Raw genomic sequence first — 17,258 nt, forward strand, 5'->3', positions numbered from 1 at the left:
GTTGAAAAATAGGTAATTTGTGTTGCAAAATATTAAAAATAATATAAAAATAAAAAATATTTATTTTTTATCAGATTTTTATTATTAATTATATAATTTAGATCAAATTAACTGGTTTTATAAAATATATTATTTTTTTCCCAATTCCTCGACGTTACGTGTTCCCTTGATGCATCAATGACCAGAAACAGACAAGCAAGAACGAAGAACCGTAGGCGGCCATTTCCGTCTTGGCTCTCTCCCAATTTCAACTTTTCTAATGACAAGAAAATAGGACCAAGCGCAAGCTGTCTTCCATAACTGTCACCTGCGTCCCCCCACCCCACCGTATATTACACCCACCGTCTCGGCCCTCTCTTCCGCTTTCGTTTTAGGGCTTCGCCCGCCGATGTGAACCCCCAATTCCGCTTCCCTGATCGAGCGCCGTTCCGTTGCCGGGATCGTTCGGGAGCTTTTCGGCGGATCCTTCGGGGATCTCGTCGCTCCCCATGCTGCTTGCGGCTTACCCCCTAGAATGAAACTGAGATCCCTTCCACCCATCGCCGCCTCCTGCTGCTCGTCCGCTCGCACCGTTGCCCTCGTCTCCATGGCTCCCCTCCGGGTCGCCGCCGTTCGGGACGTGGAGAGCACCCTCTCCGACGAGTCCCCCACCACCAAGAAGCCCGTCGGCGCCCGTGACACCAGGTTCCCGCTTAGCCAGTGGGAGGCCGCCGCCGCCGCCTCCATCTTCATGATCTTCGCTGTCGGCCTATTCTGCATCTACCTCACCATGCCGGAGGCCGACTACGATAAGATCTTCCGGCTGCCGCACAACCTCGCCGATCTTCGCGTCCTCAAGTGAGTTCCCGTTTTCCCCATTTCAGCTGAATGCAGGTCGCTTTGGTTTTTATTTGCTTTATTTGTTAATCCACTCCCCCTTTTTGGAATATATAATGATATTAAAGCAGAATTTTGAGCCCTGTTCGGCGATGAATTACATTGTCTACCTACGGATGTCCGATGATGTTGATGGACTGCTTTTGCCTGCATAAATGTCGTTGGTTTCCTTCTGTTGATCAGATTTGATGGGGATAACAATTGGCTGTAGTGTTATTATGCATAACAAATAGCTATTACGGGGGCAAAATATTTTTTTCCCCATCTTGATTGAAAAAGAGAGAGTTTCTGGAGCATCCTGCTTCTAGCTGGCTGGAGAGATGGCTTCTCTGACCTTATCAATGTGTGCAATTCCAAAATCACTTTATCAAAGTTGACTAAGGGCCCTTTTGGCATTGCTTCTGTTTTCTCTTTTGTTTTCAAGAACCCAAGAAGACATTGAAATTGACTGAAGATGTATGTATAATGAAACCCTTTTTTTTAGAACTGTTTAGAACCGTTTGAGCTTTTGGTGGCAAAGATTTGTTGCTTTCAAAATTAAAGGGAAAATAAAAGCAAGGAATGACTCAATGACAGAAGTTCCATGCAAAAGCTATTTTCAACATCAATCTCCAGGTGGTATTTCATTTACTTGTGTGCAAATGAAAACACAAAAATAACAACAATACCAAACAGGCCCTAAGGTAATCTTCGCACACATCTCTGAGAGGCATTGTGTCTGTAAGTCCTCTTTTGTCTACCCTTCCCTGTGATACATACTTTGTGCCTGCTATTTACAGTTCAAACCTGATGTCTTGGTGTGCTATGCTTGCATATCCAGACACTTGCTGAGCATTTTTGCCATCGTACATATCAAAAAGACTGGAGGCAGTTTTCTGCTTGCTCTTCCACTCATTCATGGATATTTTAAAAATAAGAAATCAAGTTTGGCTGTCATGCCAACACCTGTAGATGCAGAGGCAACTAGGCAAGGTATCTGTGAAGAAAATTACTAACTAGAGCACAGCCATGAAGAGTTCTGATCATGCAACTTAGTTCCATTAGAAAGTGGAGTACATTTTCAGGAGATTACATCATAAATAATATTTAGCTTGCAATTTCTGTGTGTTAGATGATTGCGGGTGCTTTCACATTCAATCCTATGATCCAGCTATAGATGTGTGATAAGTTAGGTTTTATATCATCTAAATAAACATATTCAACCTTCTAAGTTTTTATTGGCTTAACTTGGGGAAGTTTATCTTAGACATAGTTTATGAGTTTGTGTATAGTTTGTTCATTTATGTATTTTTCCTTAGTACTTATCATGTTCATTTTAAGGAAAAATAGTCTAGTATTGAAGGGTTTTTGGATTGGGAGACATCATATTGGGGTAATTCTTAAGGTATGGAGATGCATCATTTCATTTGGAATATCTGTAGGGACCTACTGTGTGAATAGTTAGGTTTGATAGGGTTGATGATAGGAAACCATGTTCTTACACTATTCTTTGTTTTCAAAAGTGGGTTATTTTCAACCCTTAATTTATAGATGATTGTTTTTATTCCTGTTTCACACAAATTTCTGAAGTAAATAAAGGAATATATGAGATGAGGTTGAGCAGCTTATAATAGATACATATAGCACATGCCTAAAAGAGTTGAGAAACAAAACAAATACAAAGACAGGAAGAAAGCGACAGAGTGGACAACAAGGAAAGCTCATGCATGAGTTTGCATTCTCTCCCGGGATTATGGATAGAAATACCATTCGCTTTTATCATTGGTCCTTAGAGACAACAACCACCTAGAAGTTGACCAGGTGATGCGATATGAGAAGAGCGAAGGGAGAATTTTATTGGTATCAAAAAGTAAAATCTTAGGCCTCTAGCTATCATTCAAGTCCTAGCAATCTTCCTTATGAGCTTTAGGAATCCATCTCATAGTTCTCTGTTTTCAGGGGGTTAATTATAAGTTCTTAAACTTTCCGGGACCTCCCTCCCCTACTCTTTCTTTGTTTTTTCTCTTAAGAAAATAAGTGGCTGATCTCTTCTGCATAGGTGTGGATACAAGGGTTTGTCTGATTGCCTTTTATGCTGAAAAAAATAAGATAAAGGGAGAAAGAAGAGAAGTGATAAAAGAAAGGAAAAAAGAGAGAGTATCAAGAAAAGAGACTCATAGTTCCATCTAGCTGACACAGCTCTCCCATCTTGTGGCCAGAGATCTGCGGTTCCAATTATCATATACACCACCAGATAACACCATGATTACCCTTAGAACTTGCTTGTGTTTTTCTCATGTGGTTGCATTTTTTTCACTGAGGGTGCACATCTAAAGGGCTTTTTATGTTAAAAGTAATGCAAAGTGCCCTGAAATGCACGGCAACAGCTCTGTATGCAGCCTGATCAACTCTTTATATGTGTGCTTTCTGTGCTTCACTCTTTTCAGTCAAAAAAAAACATATGCAGAATGGAGGTTTTGAAGCTAGGTTACTTAAAGCTCTTTTTTTTTTTAGACGGCAAGCATGACAAGTAATTTCATATTGGTTGTATTCTGTAGCATGCTCTAGTCTTGAATTATTCTTTATTATTTATCTCTTCTGCTTCAGATTGATATGAGAATGTGAGATACTTTCGCTACATCATCTATTACAGTGTTCCTTTTTAAAATATTGTCCGCTAGCACATTTATAATGATGAGAACTATTTTTAATTTTTGGTGAGTCTCTTATGCAGGGATAATATTGCTGTGTATGCAAGAGACTGTCAAGCAAAATTTATGCTAGGGTACTGTGCAACATACATCTTCATGCAGACATTTATGATTCCGGGCACTATATTCATGTCATTGCTGGCTGGAGCTCTTTTTGGGGTCGTCAAGGGTGTTGTTTTGGTCGTTTTTACTGCCACTTCTGGTGCATCCTCCTGCTATTTTCTTTCCAAGTTGATTGGAAGGCCTCTGGTTAGCTGGTTGTGGCCTGAAAAGTTGAGATTCTTTCAGGCAGAGGTATATCTTAAATGTGGTCCATGAAGCATTTCTCTGTTAAATCTCCTTTAGGGAATTTATTTTATTAAACCTAGCTTACATCTCCCATTTGATGGATTAGTCATCATTTCATGTCTCAGATTATGTGCTCCTTTAAATGCAGGTAGCAAAACGCAGAGACAAGCTGTTAAATTATATGCTTTTTCTGAGGATAACTCCATCATTGCCTAACACATTTATAAATGTGGCATCTCCAATTGTGGACATACCTTTCCATGTTTTTTTTCTTGCAACATTGGTTGGTCTTATTCCAGCATCTTACATCACTGTCAGAGTGAGTTTCTTCTAGCTACTGTATTATCATCCTTTCAGCCTTCTTGATATCCTTGATTTTTTTTTTTTAAAAATTTAAAGATAGTGATTTGTTAGTTTTGATGGCAAAGTATCGGATTAAGATTCAGATTGCTTCTATTCTTTGTACCAGTTTGCATCAAAATTATTTTTTTCTTTTCAAAAAATCATTTACTGCAGTCAGGCCTGGATGCAATGCATCTTTTGTGGTTTGCCTACCAATTTTAAAAATTGAAATATTAATATTTATATTTCATTCGAGTTCTGAGCAACTGAAACAAGGTGTTGTGACACCCTGTGTATGTATTTACTATTTAGTTATTCCAATAATCTACCCATTCCTGGAACAAGAGGTTTTGTCTAGTTACTTGACCAACAAAAATAACCTATTCAAAATAACCACAACTTTTATTTGTTTTTATCTCTTTTATGTAGGGCTGGAAAATGGCTGGGCTGGCAGGGCCAGCAGGGCCATGCCCCTAGCTAAGCGTGTCTCAAATTTTTTTTTTTGGGGGCTTCGGACCGGGTTTAGGCCTGAAAACATTTGGAAAATCCAGGCCTGCCCTTGACCTGAACCTGATTGGGCTGGCCTGAATTTGCCATTTGGGCCAAAATTGGACCGGCCCAAATTTGTGGACATGAACTCTCATCCGCCAATTGTTCATTTAAGACCTACTTTGTGTTATATACTGTCCAAAACTCATGCTCGACCCATAAATTAAGAAGCTAGGACCTGCTCAAGAATAAGCCACAACTCTGCTATTAAGAAGGAGGCCGAAATAAATAAATATTTCAAGTATTTGGATGACATAACATGGTTATGACTCCACTTTGCCTAGCCACGACACCATCTGCATCTGTTCTTTGTTGCCTCTTAAAAAAACCATGAAGACACTGTACAAACCAACACTATTTTAGGAACCAACAGCACAAGTGTCTTGGCATTTGCTAGTTGGGCTCTGGTTTTTTCATCATCATTTGTTAATGCTATTCGTGCATGCACCAGTGAAGATCTTTTGCGCAATCCTAGCCAAAATTAAGGATAATTAAGCAAACATATATAATTTACTTATCTTCCCATTTACTATCATGCATGAAAGCAGCCTTAGTCCATAGCCCAGACGAACAAAAGACATAAATATATTGGCTGTATTTCTAAAACATAAGCACCACAGTTACATTATGTCATTGCTCAATGAAAAAATAGGAAAAAACCATTCTGTTGCCTATGATGAGGCCAATCAATCTGCTGCTACTTATCAAACACCATGTAATGATAACAGTGTCACATATATGGAAACAAATCAATTCAATCAGCAATGTTTGATTAGTGCATTGATGCAAAGTATTCTTTTGCTTATATCAAGGCTAATCAGTCAGCACCTACTTCTTAAATCTCAAACACCATATGACAACAACAGTATCACACTGCATATATAGAAAGAAGTCAATTCTAAAAGCATTGTTTGACTAGTATTTTAGTGGGAAACATTCCATTGCTTATACAAAGTCTGAATGATCAACAACTTCTTTTCAAACACCATGTGAGAATAATAGTATAGAGAGAAATCAGTTCTAACTTCATAACTTTCTAACTTCATAACTTTACTAGTACTTTAACTGGAACTAAACTTTCCAATAAGCATCCATGTGGAATCAATCTTGGTAGAGGGAAGAGAGAAATTGTTCCCTCTTCACTCATTCATTGTTGTGACAACCTACATTTTGAATAAAACAAATAATTAGAATATGAAGAAAATTAAATATGTAAACTTGTAACTTGATATGAATAAAAAAAATTATAAAGACGATGACTAAATTATCAAGATATATCCTGAGATAGATTCCAGCTTCTAGTTCATCACCATACAATAAACAAAGAAAAAGAATAAAGGAATTCAAGATCAGATAATGAAACATAGCAAAATCTAGAAGCAGGAAAGCATAAATAATTTGACAATGCACCGATTATATTCAAGGCTTAGAGTGTGAATGTTACATCAAGCAGCTATGACAACCATAATTTTTAACAAAGATCATGCTAACGTATACTTTTGTATGTGCATCCACCTAAGAAATGTCATAGTATTTAGTGACATGAACTGAATCCAGTGCCCACTTCCCTGTGAGTATTTCACAACCCGAAATGAGCTGCTGGTTTCCTAAATATGGAACTGATAGTGTACTGCTCTAAAGCAGACTTCTAGGAGCCCAATGTTGTGGAATCATGTAGTCTTGTAAATTATACAGGCAAGGAAGTCCGCAAAATTTCTGGAAATACAATAAGAACTCAAAAGATGAAAGTCCAAGGTTGCAACCAGTGGTAAGGTGGCAAGTCTGGTTTCCTATTTATTATTGATTTTCATATGCTACAGAAGATGGTTTTACCTAAAGTCCCAGCCCTTCATTGCCAGCAATATGATTTCCAAAGTTTCCAATATAAGTTAATTGCTAATCAGAAATATGGTTAGTTAAACAATGAGTGGATATGGTCAGTTCTTTGTAACTCCTCCAATTAGAAAGATGCCCTTCTATGCTGGCCAACAGATAAAATTACATCATGTCTAGAGGGGAAATCACTATGAGTTAGATGGCTCTAATTAACATACAATATAATGGATCCCTGAAGTTAACACATAGTGTCCTTTTTATCTTTTGATATGCAGGAGCAGGAGGGGCAAAAGCAAAGCTCCACCTTTTTGGTTTGGGTGAAGGCCAGAATCAAACCAAGTTCTCTAGTAACAAATAGGATTAAAGACCCAATCCACCATTAACATTGCATATTAACAATAAAATTAAAAGAAACACAAGTTTAGAACCCACATAGAACTCCAGCTATTGCACTTAATCTAATGCAAGGTAGATATATTGCAATCGAAATCACTGCAATGAAAGGATAAAATCGAGATATCACATCATGACTTACTCAAATGCAATGAAACCCTAGAAATGTCAATGGGTGGGAAGACTTGGAAGAACTTAGCAAAAGAGAAGTCGAGGATGGTCATAGGCTAGTGATGTAGTGGCAAGCTAAGGGTCTCAAAATCTCCTTTATGATCAACCAAGTTTCAAGTTCCAAGTTGTAAGAAGTCAATCCTTGAAGAATGTAGTGGCAAGCCAAGGGTCTCAAAATCTCATTTATAGTCAACCAAGTTCCAAGAAGACAATCTTTGAAAAAGAAGTCAAATCAAGAACCAAAAGACGTCTTGAGGACTGAGACATCAACATCGAAAGTTTCTCTTTATTTAAATTTCTATTTCTAATTTTATGAGTCATTAAGAGTGTGCTGTTTAGACTATAAAAGCCCTAGTACTAGAATAAGATGGGCAGACTTGAATTAACTATCTTTAAAAAAAAAAAATCTGATACAGTTTGTATCTTGTTATCCTTTTACTTGTGAAGTGGAATACGGCACCCTTCGAGTTTCATCTATCCTTTTGTTTCCTCCCTCATCATTTGGTATCAGAGCCTGGCTACGCTCTTGGCCTTTTTATTTCTTTTCCCATTGCCGCAAGGGGAAGAAGAGGTGGACGTGGCAGAGGTGACCCTATAAGGGAGAATGTGGATGATGAACGTGATGCTGAGATTCGGGAGCTTCGAAGACAAGTTGAGGAGTTGACCTTACGTCTTAAAAGTCAGGAAGCTAGAAGTGAACGAAGTTCTAGTCGTGGCTATTCCAGTGATGATTCAGACCAAGTGAATCCTTTTGCCAATTGGCGAACTCGAAATTTATATGAGAAGTTCGCATGAGATGACTCCATTAAGATTGATTTGCCAGAATTTCATGGCCGTTTACAACCAGAAGAATTTCTGGATTGGTTGAGTGCCATAGAGAAATTCTTAGAGTATAAAGACATCCCCGATGATCAAAAGGTGAAGCTTGTTGCGACAAAGCTTCGAGGCTATGCATCCACATGGTGGGATAAGGTGCAAGAGATGAGATTGCGAAAAGGAAAGTCTGAGATTGCTTCTTAGGAGAAGATGAAGGCAAGGTTACGTGAGAATTTCTTTCCTTCAAATTTTGCTCAGACTATTTTTATGCAATTCAGCAGTTTGCAGCAAGGCAACAGGAGTGTTACTGATTATACAGAAGAATTCTATAAGTTGATGGCCAGGTACAATATACAAGAAACAGAAGATCAACTTGTGGCCAGATATGTTAGTGGGCTGAAGTTACCTATTAGAGATGAAGTGGAGTTGCAACAGATATGGAGTTTGAATGATGTTTACTAATTAGCTCTGAAGATCGAGACAAAACTCTCTAGACATGGAGCAAGGAAGTATGCAGATGTTCAGAGCTTTTATCTCTCAAAAGTTGAATCTTCCAGCAAGAATGGTTCAAAGAAAGGAGGTAGTGGTTCAATTCTAAATAGCCAAGTTAAGGGCAAGTCCATTATTTGTTTCACATATGGTCAATTTGGTCATTATATGAATGAGTGTCCAAAAAGCAAAAATGATGCTCGTGCGAATTTTGTGAATGAAGAAGAAGAACAGCAAGCTAAAGATGTCAAGCCAAAGTATGATGATGATGCTGAACAAGAACGAGAGGAGATTGAACCAGAAGATGGAGAATGCTTGGTGATTCAAAAGGTTCTTGCAGCCCCAAAACAAAATAATGAACAAGATTGGTTGCGATATAACATCTTCAAAATCAGGTGTAGGGCCAATGGGAGAGTATGTTCCATAGTCATTGATGGAGGCAGCTTTGGGAACTTTGTTTCTCAAGAGATAGTAGACAAGCTCAAACTCAACACTGTGCCACATCCTTATCCATATTCTGTCTCATGGACGAAGAATGACAATGAAGTAAAAATTGATAAGAAATGTCTTGTTTTATTTTCTATGGGTAAAAATTATCATGATGAAGTTTGGTGTGGTATTGCTCCTATGGATATTGGACATATACTCTTGGGTAGACCTTGGCAATATGACAAGGGTGCGATGCATGATGGCAGGAAGAAAACATACATTCATTATTGGAAAAATTGAAATTGTTCTTCTACCATGTAAAAACATATGTGTTCCCAAACCTTGTATAAAAGGGGAGGGAAATGCTTTACTTACCTTGTCATAGTTTGAGAAAGAGACCACCCATAATGAGGAGATTTATGTTTTGGTGGCTAAAGAGCAGACAGCCAATGGAAGTTCCAAAAAAAGTTTAGATTCTCTTAGAAGAATTTGGTGATATCATCCTAGATGAGCTACCTAGTGGTCTTCCTCCATTGAGGGATATCCAACATCAAATTGATCTGGTTTCAGGGTCTGCTCTGCCCGATAAAGCTCATTACCGGATGAGTTCAAAGGAGCACAAAGAACTTCATCATCAGGTGCAGGACCTCTTGAACAGAGGCTACATCAAGGAAAGTTTGAGTCCAGTTGTTGTTCCTGCCCTTTTAGCTCCAGAAAAAGATGGTTCTTGGCGTATGTGTGTTGACAGCCGAGCACTTAATTGAATCACCATCAAGTATAAATTTTCAATTCCAAGAATTGATGATATGTTCGACATGCTTACTGGTGCACAAGTGTTTTCAAAAATTGATCTTAGAAGTGGCTATCACCAAATTCGAATCAAGCCTGGTGATGAATGGAAGACGGCGTTTAAGATACGTGGAGGGTTGTTTGAGTGGCTTGTTATGCCGTTTGGTCTATCCATTGCTTCCAGTACCTTCATGAGGGTAATGAATTAAGCTCTTAGCTCTTTCATTGGACAGTTTGTTATTGTTTATTTTGATGATATTCTTGTTTATGGTCAAAATTCATCTGACCATATTGAGCATTTGAGAGCTGTTCTTACGACTTTGAGGAGAGAAAAGCTTTATGTGAACCTCAAAAAGTGTTCATTCTTGATCACTCGTCTCATTTTTCTAGGTTTTGTTCTAACTCCTGTAGGTGTGATGATGGATGAAGAAAGATTAAAGCTGTTCAGGATGGTCTATTCCAAAGAATATACAATAAGTGAGGAGTTTTCATGGATTGGTTTCATTCTATCGTCGATTCATTAAGGACTTCAGCACCATTGCCGCACCTTTGACTGATTGTCTCAAAAGAGAATTCAAATGGACAGAGGAGGCGGAGAAAAGCTTTAATCTTGTTAAAAAGAAGCTGTCCATAGCATCAATACTTATACTTCCAAATTTTGAGAAGATTTTCGAAGTTGATTGTGATGCTTCTTATGTTGGAATTGGTGGAATCTTTAGTCAAGAAGGTCATCCAATCATCTTCTACAGTGAAAAGCTAAATGAGACAAGGAAGAAGTATTCTACTTATGATGTTGAGCTTTATGCTATTGTTCAAGCTCTTCATCATTGGAGGCCGTATCTCATTCAAAGAGAGTTTATTCTTAACTCTGATCATGAGGCTCTCAAATATGTTAATTCTCAAGCAAAGCTAAATAGAAAGCATGCTAGCTGGATCTCTTTTTTGCAAGAATATACTTTTATGTTGAGGCATAAGAGTGGAAGGCTGAATAAAGTCGCTGATGCTTTAAGCAGGAGGATTTCTCTCTTAAACACAATGACTGTGCAGTTGGAAGGAGTTGGGTTCATATGAGAATGGTATGCAGAGGATCTTGATTTCAAAGAAATTTATCAAAAGTGCAAAGAAGACAGATATGAAGATTATTTATTCCATGATGATTTTCTGTTCAAGGAAACGTGTTTGTGCGTTCCAAGATGTTCTTATTAAGGAGCTCTATTGTGGCAGACTTGGTGGCCATCTTGGTAGAGATAAAACTCTTTTGCTGGTTAAAGAAAAGTATTTTTGACCAAATCTTTATCGTGATGTTGCACAATTTGTGAAGAGGTGCCATATTTGTCAAACTTGCAAAGGCCAAAGTCAGAATTCAGGTGCTTATATGCCATTGCCTATTCCTAATGCTGCTTGGGAGGATATTAGTATGGATTTTGTGGTTGGTTTGCGAAAGACTTAAAGAAACATTGATTCTATTTTTGTAGTGGTTGATCGGTTTTTCAAAATGGCTCACTTCATTCCTTGCAAGAAGACAATGGATGCTTCCTATATTGCTGATCTTTATTTCAAAGAATTAGTTAGATTCCATGGTTTTCCTAAGTCTATTACTTCTGATTGTGATACAAAATTTTTTAATTATTTTTGGAGGAGCTTGTGGAAAAAAATTGGCACTAAATTGTTCTATAGTAGTGCTTATCATCCTCAAACCGATGGGCAAACGGAGGTGGTTAATAGAACTTTGGAGAATTTGCTTCGAAGTCTTGCTTCAAAGAGGCCAAAGTAGTGGGATTTGGTTCTTTTTAGAGCTGAGTTTGCTTATAATTCAGCTGTGAATCAGTCTACAGGAAAAAATCTTTTTGAAATTGTTAATGGATGAATTTCTACCTATTATCTTGATCTTGTTAGTACTCCTATTTGTTGTAAAAAGGCTGATGATTTTATTACCACTATGACAAGAATTCATGAAGAGGTGAGGAAGAAGCTTGAGGAAAGTAACAAGTCTTGCAGAGAAGCAGCTGATGTTCATAGAAAAATTCAAATTTTCAAAAAAGATGATCTTGTATGGGTTTATCTTAGGAAGGAGAGGTTTTTTGCTCAAATTTTCAAAGAAGGTGATCTTGTATGGGTTTATCTTAGGAAAGAGAGGTTTTTTGCTGGTATATACAACAAGCTCAAAAAGAAGAAGATTGGCCCTTGTAAGATTTTGAAGAAGATCAACGACAATGCATACAAGGTTGAGTTGCCAGCACACATACAAACCCATTCAACCTTCAATGTTCGTGATTTATCTATTTACCATGGTGAAAACGATTCTGAACTCGTGGACGAGTTTTTTTCACCTAGTGAGGATGATGTAGCGGCAAACCAAGGGTCTCAAAATCTCATTTATGGTCAACCAAGTTCCTAGTTCTAAGAAGTCAATCCTTGAAGAATGTAGTGGCAAGCTAAGCGTTTCAAAATCTCATTTATAGTCAACCAAGTTTCAAGAAGACAATTCTTGAAGAAGTCAAATCAAGAACCAAGAGACATCTTGAGGATTGAGAAATCAATATCAAAAGTTTTTCTTTATTTAAATTTTTATTTCTAATTTTTTGAGTCATTGAGAGTGTGCTGTTTAGACTATAAAAGTCCTAGTACTAGAATAAGATAGGCAGACTTGAATTAACTATCTTAAAAAAAAGACAATATCTGATACAGTTTGTATCTTGTTATCCTTTTACTTGTAAAGTGGAATACAACACCCTTCGAGTTTCATCTATCCTTTTGTTTCCTCCCCCATCAGCCAGGGCAAGAGAGGAAGCCAAGAATCCTTTGTACCTGTATGGAAACTTTGTTGATCGATGAGAGGAGTGTTGCATGACTCACATCTACTTGCTTTGATCGGAGAATGGCGATTGGCAACTGGCGACCGACAATGGCAACAATTTGAAGGGCTGGAGCTCACTCACGAGATTGAAGGCGAAGAGGATGGAGAGGTGGTGGGGTTGGAGAATGGGAGAAGAAACCCAAGTGGAGCTGTGGTGTGGTGGGGAGACATGAGACTTCATTCAAATTAAGGGTCTAGCCTTCGAGTGATGGGAGATTAGTGATTAGCAGATTAGGGGTTCAGGGTGGAGCTTGTGAATTAGTCAAGCCACATAATGTAAAATGGTCAAAGGCGAATTGAGCAAGGATTCAAGTGCTAGTGGGGCATTCTTTGAGACACTAGGATGGGGTACCATTTATGTATCAAAATAGGACCGTCCTACCATTGTTTTTTCAGCATCCTGATTGGCACGTTTTGGGGCATCGTCTGTCCCCCAAGTGTTGAGACAGGATAGGATAACGGCATGTCTTGTTCCGTAGAAAAATCATGACAACCTCGTCCTATAGGATTTAAAACCTTGGGATTGAGGACTGAGCCTATTTGGGGAGTGAGACTTGGCTGGGTTCGAGCTCTGTTTTGGTCTTGTGCAAACTTGGGCTCGGGCCAAGCCTAAGCCAAGACAATGATTTACCCAAGCCCGGCCTAGAAAATACATGGGCTCTACATTTAAGCTCAAATGCAATCTGAACACTTTCAAGTTTAGCTTGTAGCTCGACGTAGAGTCAGCCTACTCTTCTGGGCTTCGAGCCAGTCTAGGCCCATTTCCAGCCCTATTTTATGTATATTTGTGTTGGTGTTCATGCACATGCTTATGCTCGTGTGTGCATGTGCTTGTGTTTAAATCTAAGATAGACATGTAAGTGCATGTTCTAAGGGCAAGGCTTGTTGATTTTGGTTAAGGCTCATTAATGTTGCATGTTGAATGTAATACCCAACATGCTTCTGGTAAAAGGAGAAATGGCTTGTGAATTGACTGCAATTGGGCATTGGCATTTAGATATCATGAGAAAAATAGAAACATGATTGGTGTCATTTGTGTGTTCTCATAGTAGCTTGTTATCTCTGCTAATGTATTCTACACCCTTTTTTGACTCATTTTGACGCATATGAATGTTTCTCTTAAATCTTGAATATGCACGGCATGTTTACCTTCTGCATATACAAACAGGTTGCTTAGTCATCACTGGCCAGTATTTCAGTCCTTGTCATGTCATACAATTAACAGTTTTAGAGGCATCTTGACTGGGGTAATAAGTGAAAATATGAAAAAATTTGGCATTATTATGGTGCTTATTCCAGTGATAATGGATAAGAATTGTAGGAACTTTTTTTTTTTTGCTGGTATTTTTATATATGCCAATAATTTTTTAGGATCACTGTGTTTATGTTAGAATGCCTAGAAATGGAGGCTATTTTCTAGTTTAGGCAAAATAATGGAAACATTTGGAGAGGCGATTACCTAAAGACTCTACATATGGTATTCACTGAACAAAAATAATGCATATAATCAATCACAATGAGAAGTAACTCTACGAAATGTAGGAAGAAAAATGTACTTAATGATTATTCAGAAATTTGTTTAGGGCATATATGGAGGAGAATGACAAGCTGTTTATGGTAATTGTAGGCTAAACACCACCATTCTTTTTCTGATGTATTACAAGGATAAGGCAATTAGTTAGCCTATTAAAATCAGAAGAAAATATCAAACTAGAAGTGGGTTCTTTGTGCAATCACCTTCTTGATATTGACCATAATAGCCTTTATAATATGATTTGCTTGGAGTTAACTAGGGCCGCCTTTTAAGCTGTAACTACTTAGACCTCTAATTCTCATCTTGTCATGAAAAAGGAGGTCAAAAGGAAAGGACGCAGAGGAGAGTGCCCTTCATATCAGTCATTTTTAGTCCCAGGTCTTTTGAAGTAAATATAGCATATGAACAAATTATTATGTGCTTCAATCAAACTTTTGTGCTACATGATCTTATTTTGCATAAAAGTATGTCTATCAGAAAGATATTTCAACATTATCATAATTGTATGGTAAAATTGCTAAACAATGTGCTGATTCTATTTTAGTTTTATATTTAAAATGAAGAAAATATCTGTTATATGTATATTTTTTTTTTTTTAATACACGTATTGTTTTCTTTTGGTGAAAATCTTGGAAATGTGAGAAGATTTTCAAATGCCTTGGAGAGATTTGTTACCATAGGCTCTCCTGTTTAAGGCTTTGTCTGCAGCCCAGTTTGATTGACTGGGCACTGCAGGCATAAACAGCCAAGACAGCCATGTGGATCTTCTTTTTTTGAACTACATTGCAATATTTTTTGAAATTGGTCAAACTGAATTCTTGAGTTTTTTCTTTCGCTGCTAATTTTAGGTGAATTCTATCTTTCACTTGATCAGGCTTTTTGTTAGTTTAATTCCTCTCGTGAGCCCTTAAAACTTTATCCCAATGCCTTTTTCATATGACTGTGACTGGTTTAGGTTTATTCTTTAATTCTTGGTATCCTCTATTGCTCCATTGATGGTGAGGTTATGCACTCTCAATGATGACACACCGTCTATGCCACACTGATACATACAAAATGTGTTCATATACAAAAGATTTTCCTGGACCTTCTTTCTTCACTCTGAGCTGTATGGTTGCTGTATGGAACTCTGGAATCAATCACTTGCAATTTCTTGAAATCTTGCAAATTCTATTTTATTGTAATTTATGTGGAGGGCCGGCTTCAATAGAGGCCAAGATGCTGATGAAAAAAGAAAAGGTCTGTTGGTGATTGCTTTTTCATACTTGTTGTTGCTACTCTGAAGGCAGTCTTTATTTTTCTGCTCTATCGTGTAATTTTTACTGCCGTCGACCTTCAGTTACGTCAACATTCATCACATAAATGTTACTTTTGAACATTCCCCGTCTAACCACACACAACTATTGTTAACCTGCAGGCTGGTCTTGCCTTGGGATTTAAAATCACTCAGATCCTATGACTTTAAGACATTGGTAGTTCTGTTTTTTATTGGATCTATCTCATATTACCAGCCGTCCTCAAGAGGAAGCGACATATGAATGAGTCTTCCATGATCAATTTGCTCGGCCCATTAGAACTCTGAAGAAAGGGAAAGTTGTGCAGAGTGATAGCGCATTTGTTTTTGTTTGGTTATATCTGTGGATGGCAGGCATTGGCGTATTTTCACATTTCATAATTTAATTAGATCACCAAAATGCACCTAAAAGGAAGCTATATTGCAGAACTGAAATGTAATCTTTTGACTGATAAAAGAAGGAATCAACTTTTTTTTTTTGACACTCTTCTAATGGATTAGCTTTGTTAGTTATAAGTGCAGTGTCTTGTAGACAAGTAAATATACAAATGTGAGTTGCAACGGATCATCAACAACAACCACAACTATCTATTATTTGATTTCCATAAACAGATCTGTTTAGATTCTCGATTAATTTGTCCAAAGATTCGGATCTGGTATTTGGTGTGGTTCCACACATGCTGATTCTTGGTTGTGATTGGTGATACGATTCTTGATTTTTGGGTTGTACTTGGCAGCTGATTGATTACAAGTAGATCCCAACTCCCATCAGCTTCAGAACTGCTATGTTCAAGATACACTAGTGTACAGATAGAAGTTTTTTAGGGCCTGCCGAAGTCTTAGTAAGAATATAATTTCAGATTCTTTATTATCAGAGAAATCTGAGTGCAATTAAAGATTAATTTTCTTGGATTTCAGATAGGAAACTTGGAACTAAATTATATAAAAGTACATACTATAACTGTGTATATCGAGCAAAGAAAGAAGGTAAAATTTAGAAAATTGATTTTATATATTTCAATTATATATCATGATAATATGGTACACTTATTAAAATTATTTACTTTCTTATAGTTTAAATAAAAATGTTATTAAAATTATTTAATAAATGGTTTTAATCATCTTTGCAGGTTCTGAAGAACATTGATAGATTGTGAGAAAACAAAAATATTGGTACGGTCGTTGGAATTGCTTCCTACTTCTCTCATGTTATCTCATAATTTCATTGTCTTGTCCACTCTTCCCATGTAGCATGCTGCTGCCCCATCTTTTCTTTTTTCATGGAAATGCTAGCAGTCAGTCTGTCACCTCTTAAACTTTGACATCCACATTCTTTTGATTAAATGTCCAAGCACAATGATCCAACATTCTACTTCCCTCCCTTTTGCCGAGATCTTCATAGGAGTTTCAGCAGCCACCATTTGTACCAACAATTGTTGTGATCTTCCATTCGAAGTGTCCAATCATCAAGCCAAAACATGTTACAGCTTATATTCGTAACATTTGCTGCAAGGAAAAATCACCGAGTATGTATTTCAAATGCCCTGTTCTATACTGCCGTCGCATGTCTAGAATCCAGGTGGTTCCATATCTATCGATTACTAATTTTCTTTTTGATACATGCAGACGATCACACCACTTGATATGAGAGCAGTACTAGAAGTTAGAATACAAAAATTTTCACAGAGTCGATAGAATACTGTCATCCTATCGTCAAGTCTAATCTCCAAAATACTGTGCAACAAAATATGATCCAATCTACTATGCTGTTCATCCTCGATATATATACGTACACATACAGCTAGGGGGTGCGCGCAGTCAGATGTTGAAAAGAAGTGGATGGGCTTCTAGTTGCCTCTTACGTCATGGATTCATCTAATGATGGTGGCAGAGTCACCTCGACAA

General features: G+C 37.6%; 1 protein-coding gene across 1 annotated transcript; it reads left to right on the plus strand.

The window, feature by feature from the left end:
- Nucleotides 1-244: 244 nt before the first annotated feature.
- Nucleotides 245-15,518, plus strand: LOC140859349 (uncharacterized membrane protein At4g09580-like). Its single transcript, XM_073261001.1, has 4 exons — nt 245-837; nt 3,590-3,860; nt 4,003-4,173; nt 15,477-15,518. Exons 1-4 carry the CDS (start codon nt 515-517, stop codon nt 15,516-15,518), a joined length of 807 nt encoding a protein of 268 aa, XP_073117102.1. The 5' UTR covers nt 245-514.
- Nucleotides 15,519-17,258: the final 1,740 nt, after the last annotated feature.

The sequence above is a fragment of the Elaeis guineensis genome, chromosome 7 (genome assembly GCF_000442705.2).
Source record: "Elaeis guineensis isolate ETL-2024a chromosome 7, EG11, whole genome shotgun sequence".
Lineage (NCBI taxonomy): Eukaryota > Viridiplantae > Streptophyta > Magnoliopsida > Arecales > Arecaceae > Elaeis > Elaeis guineensis.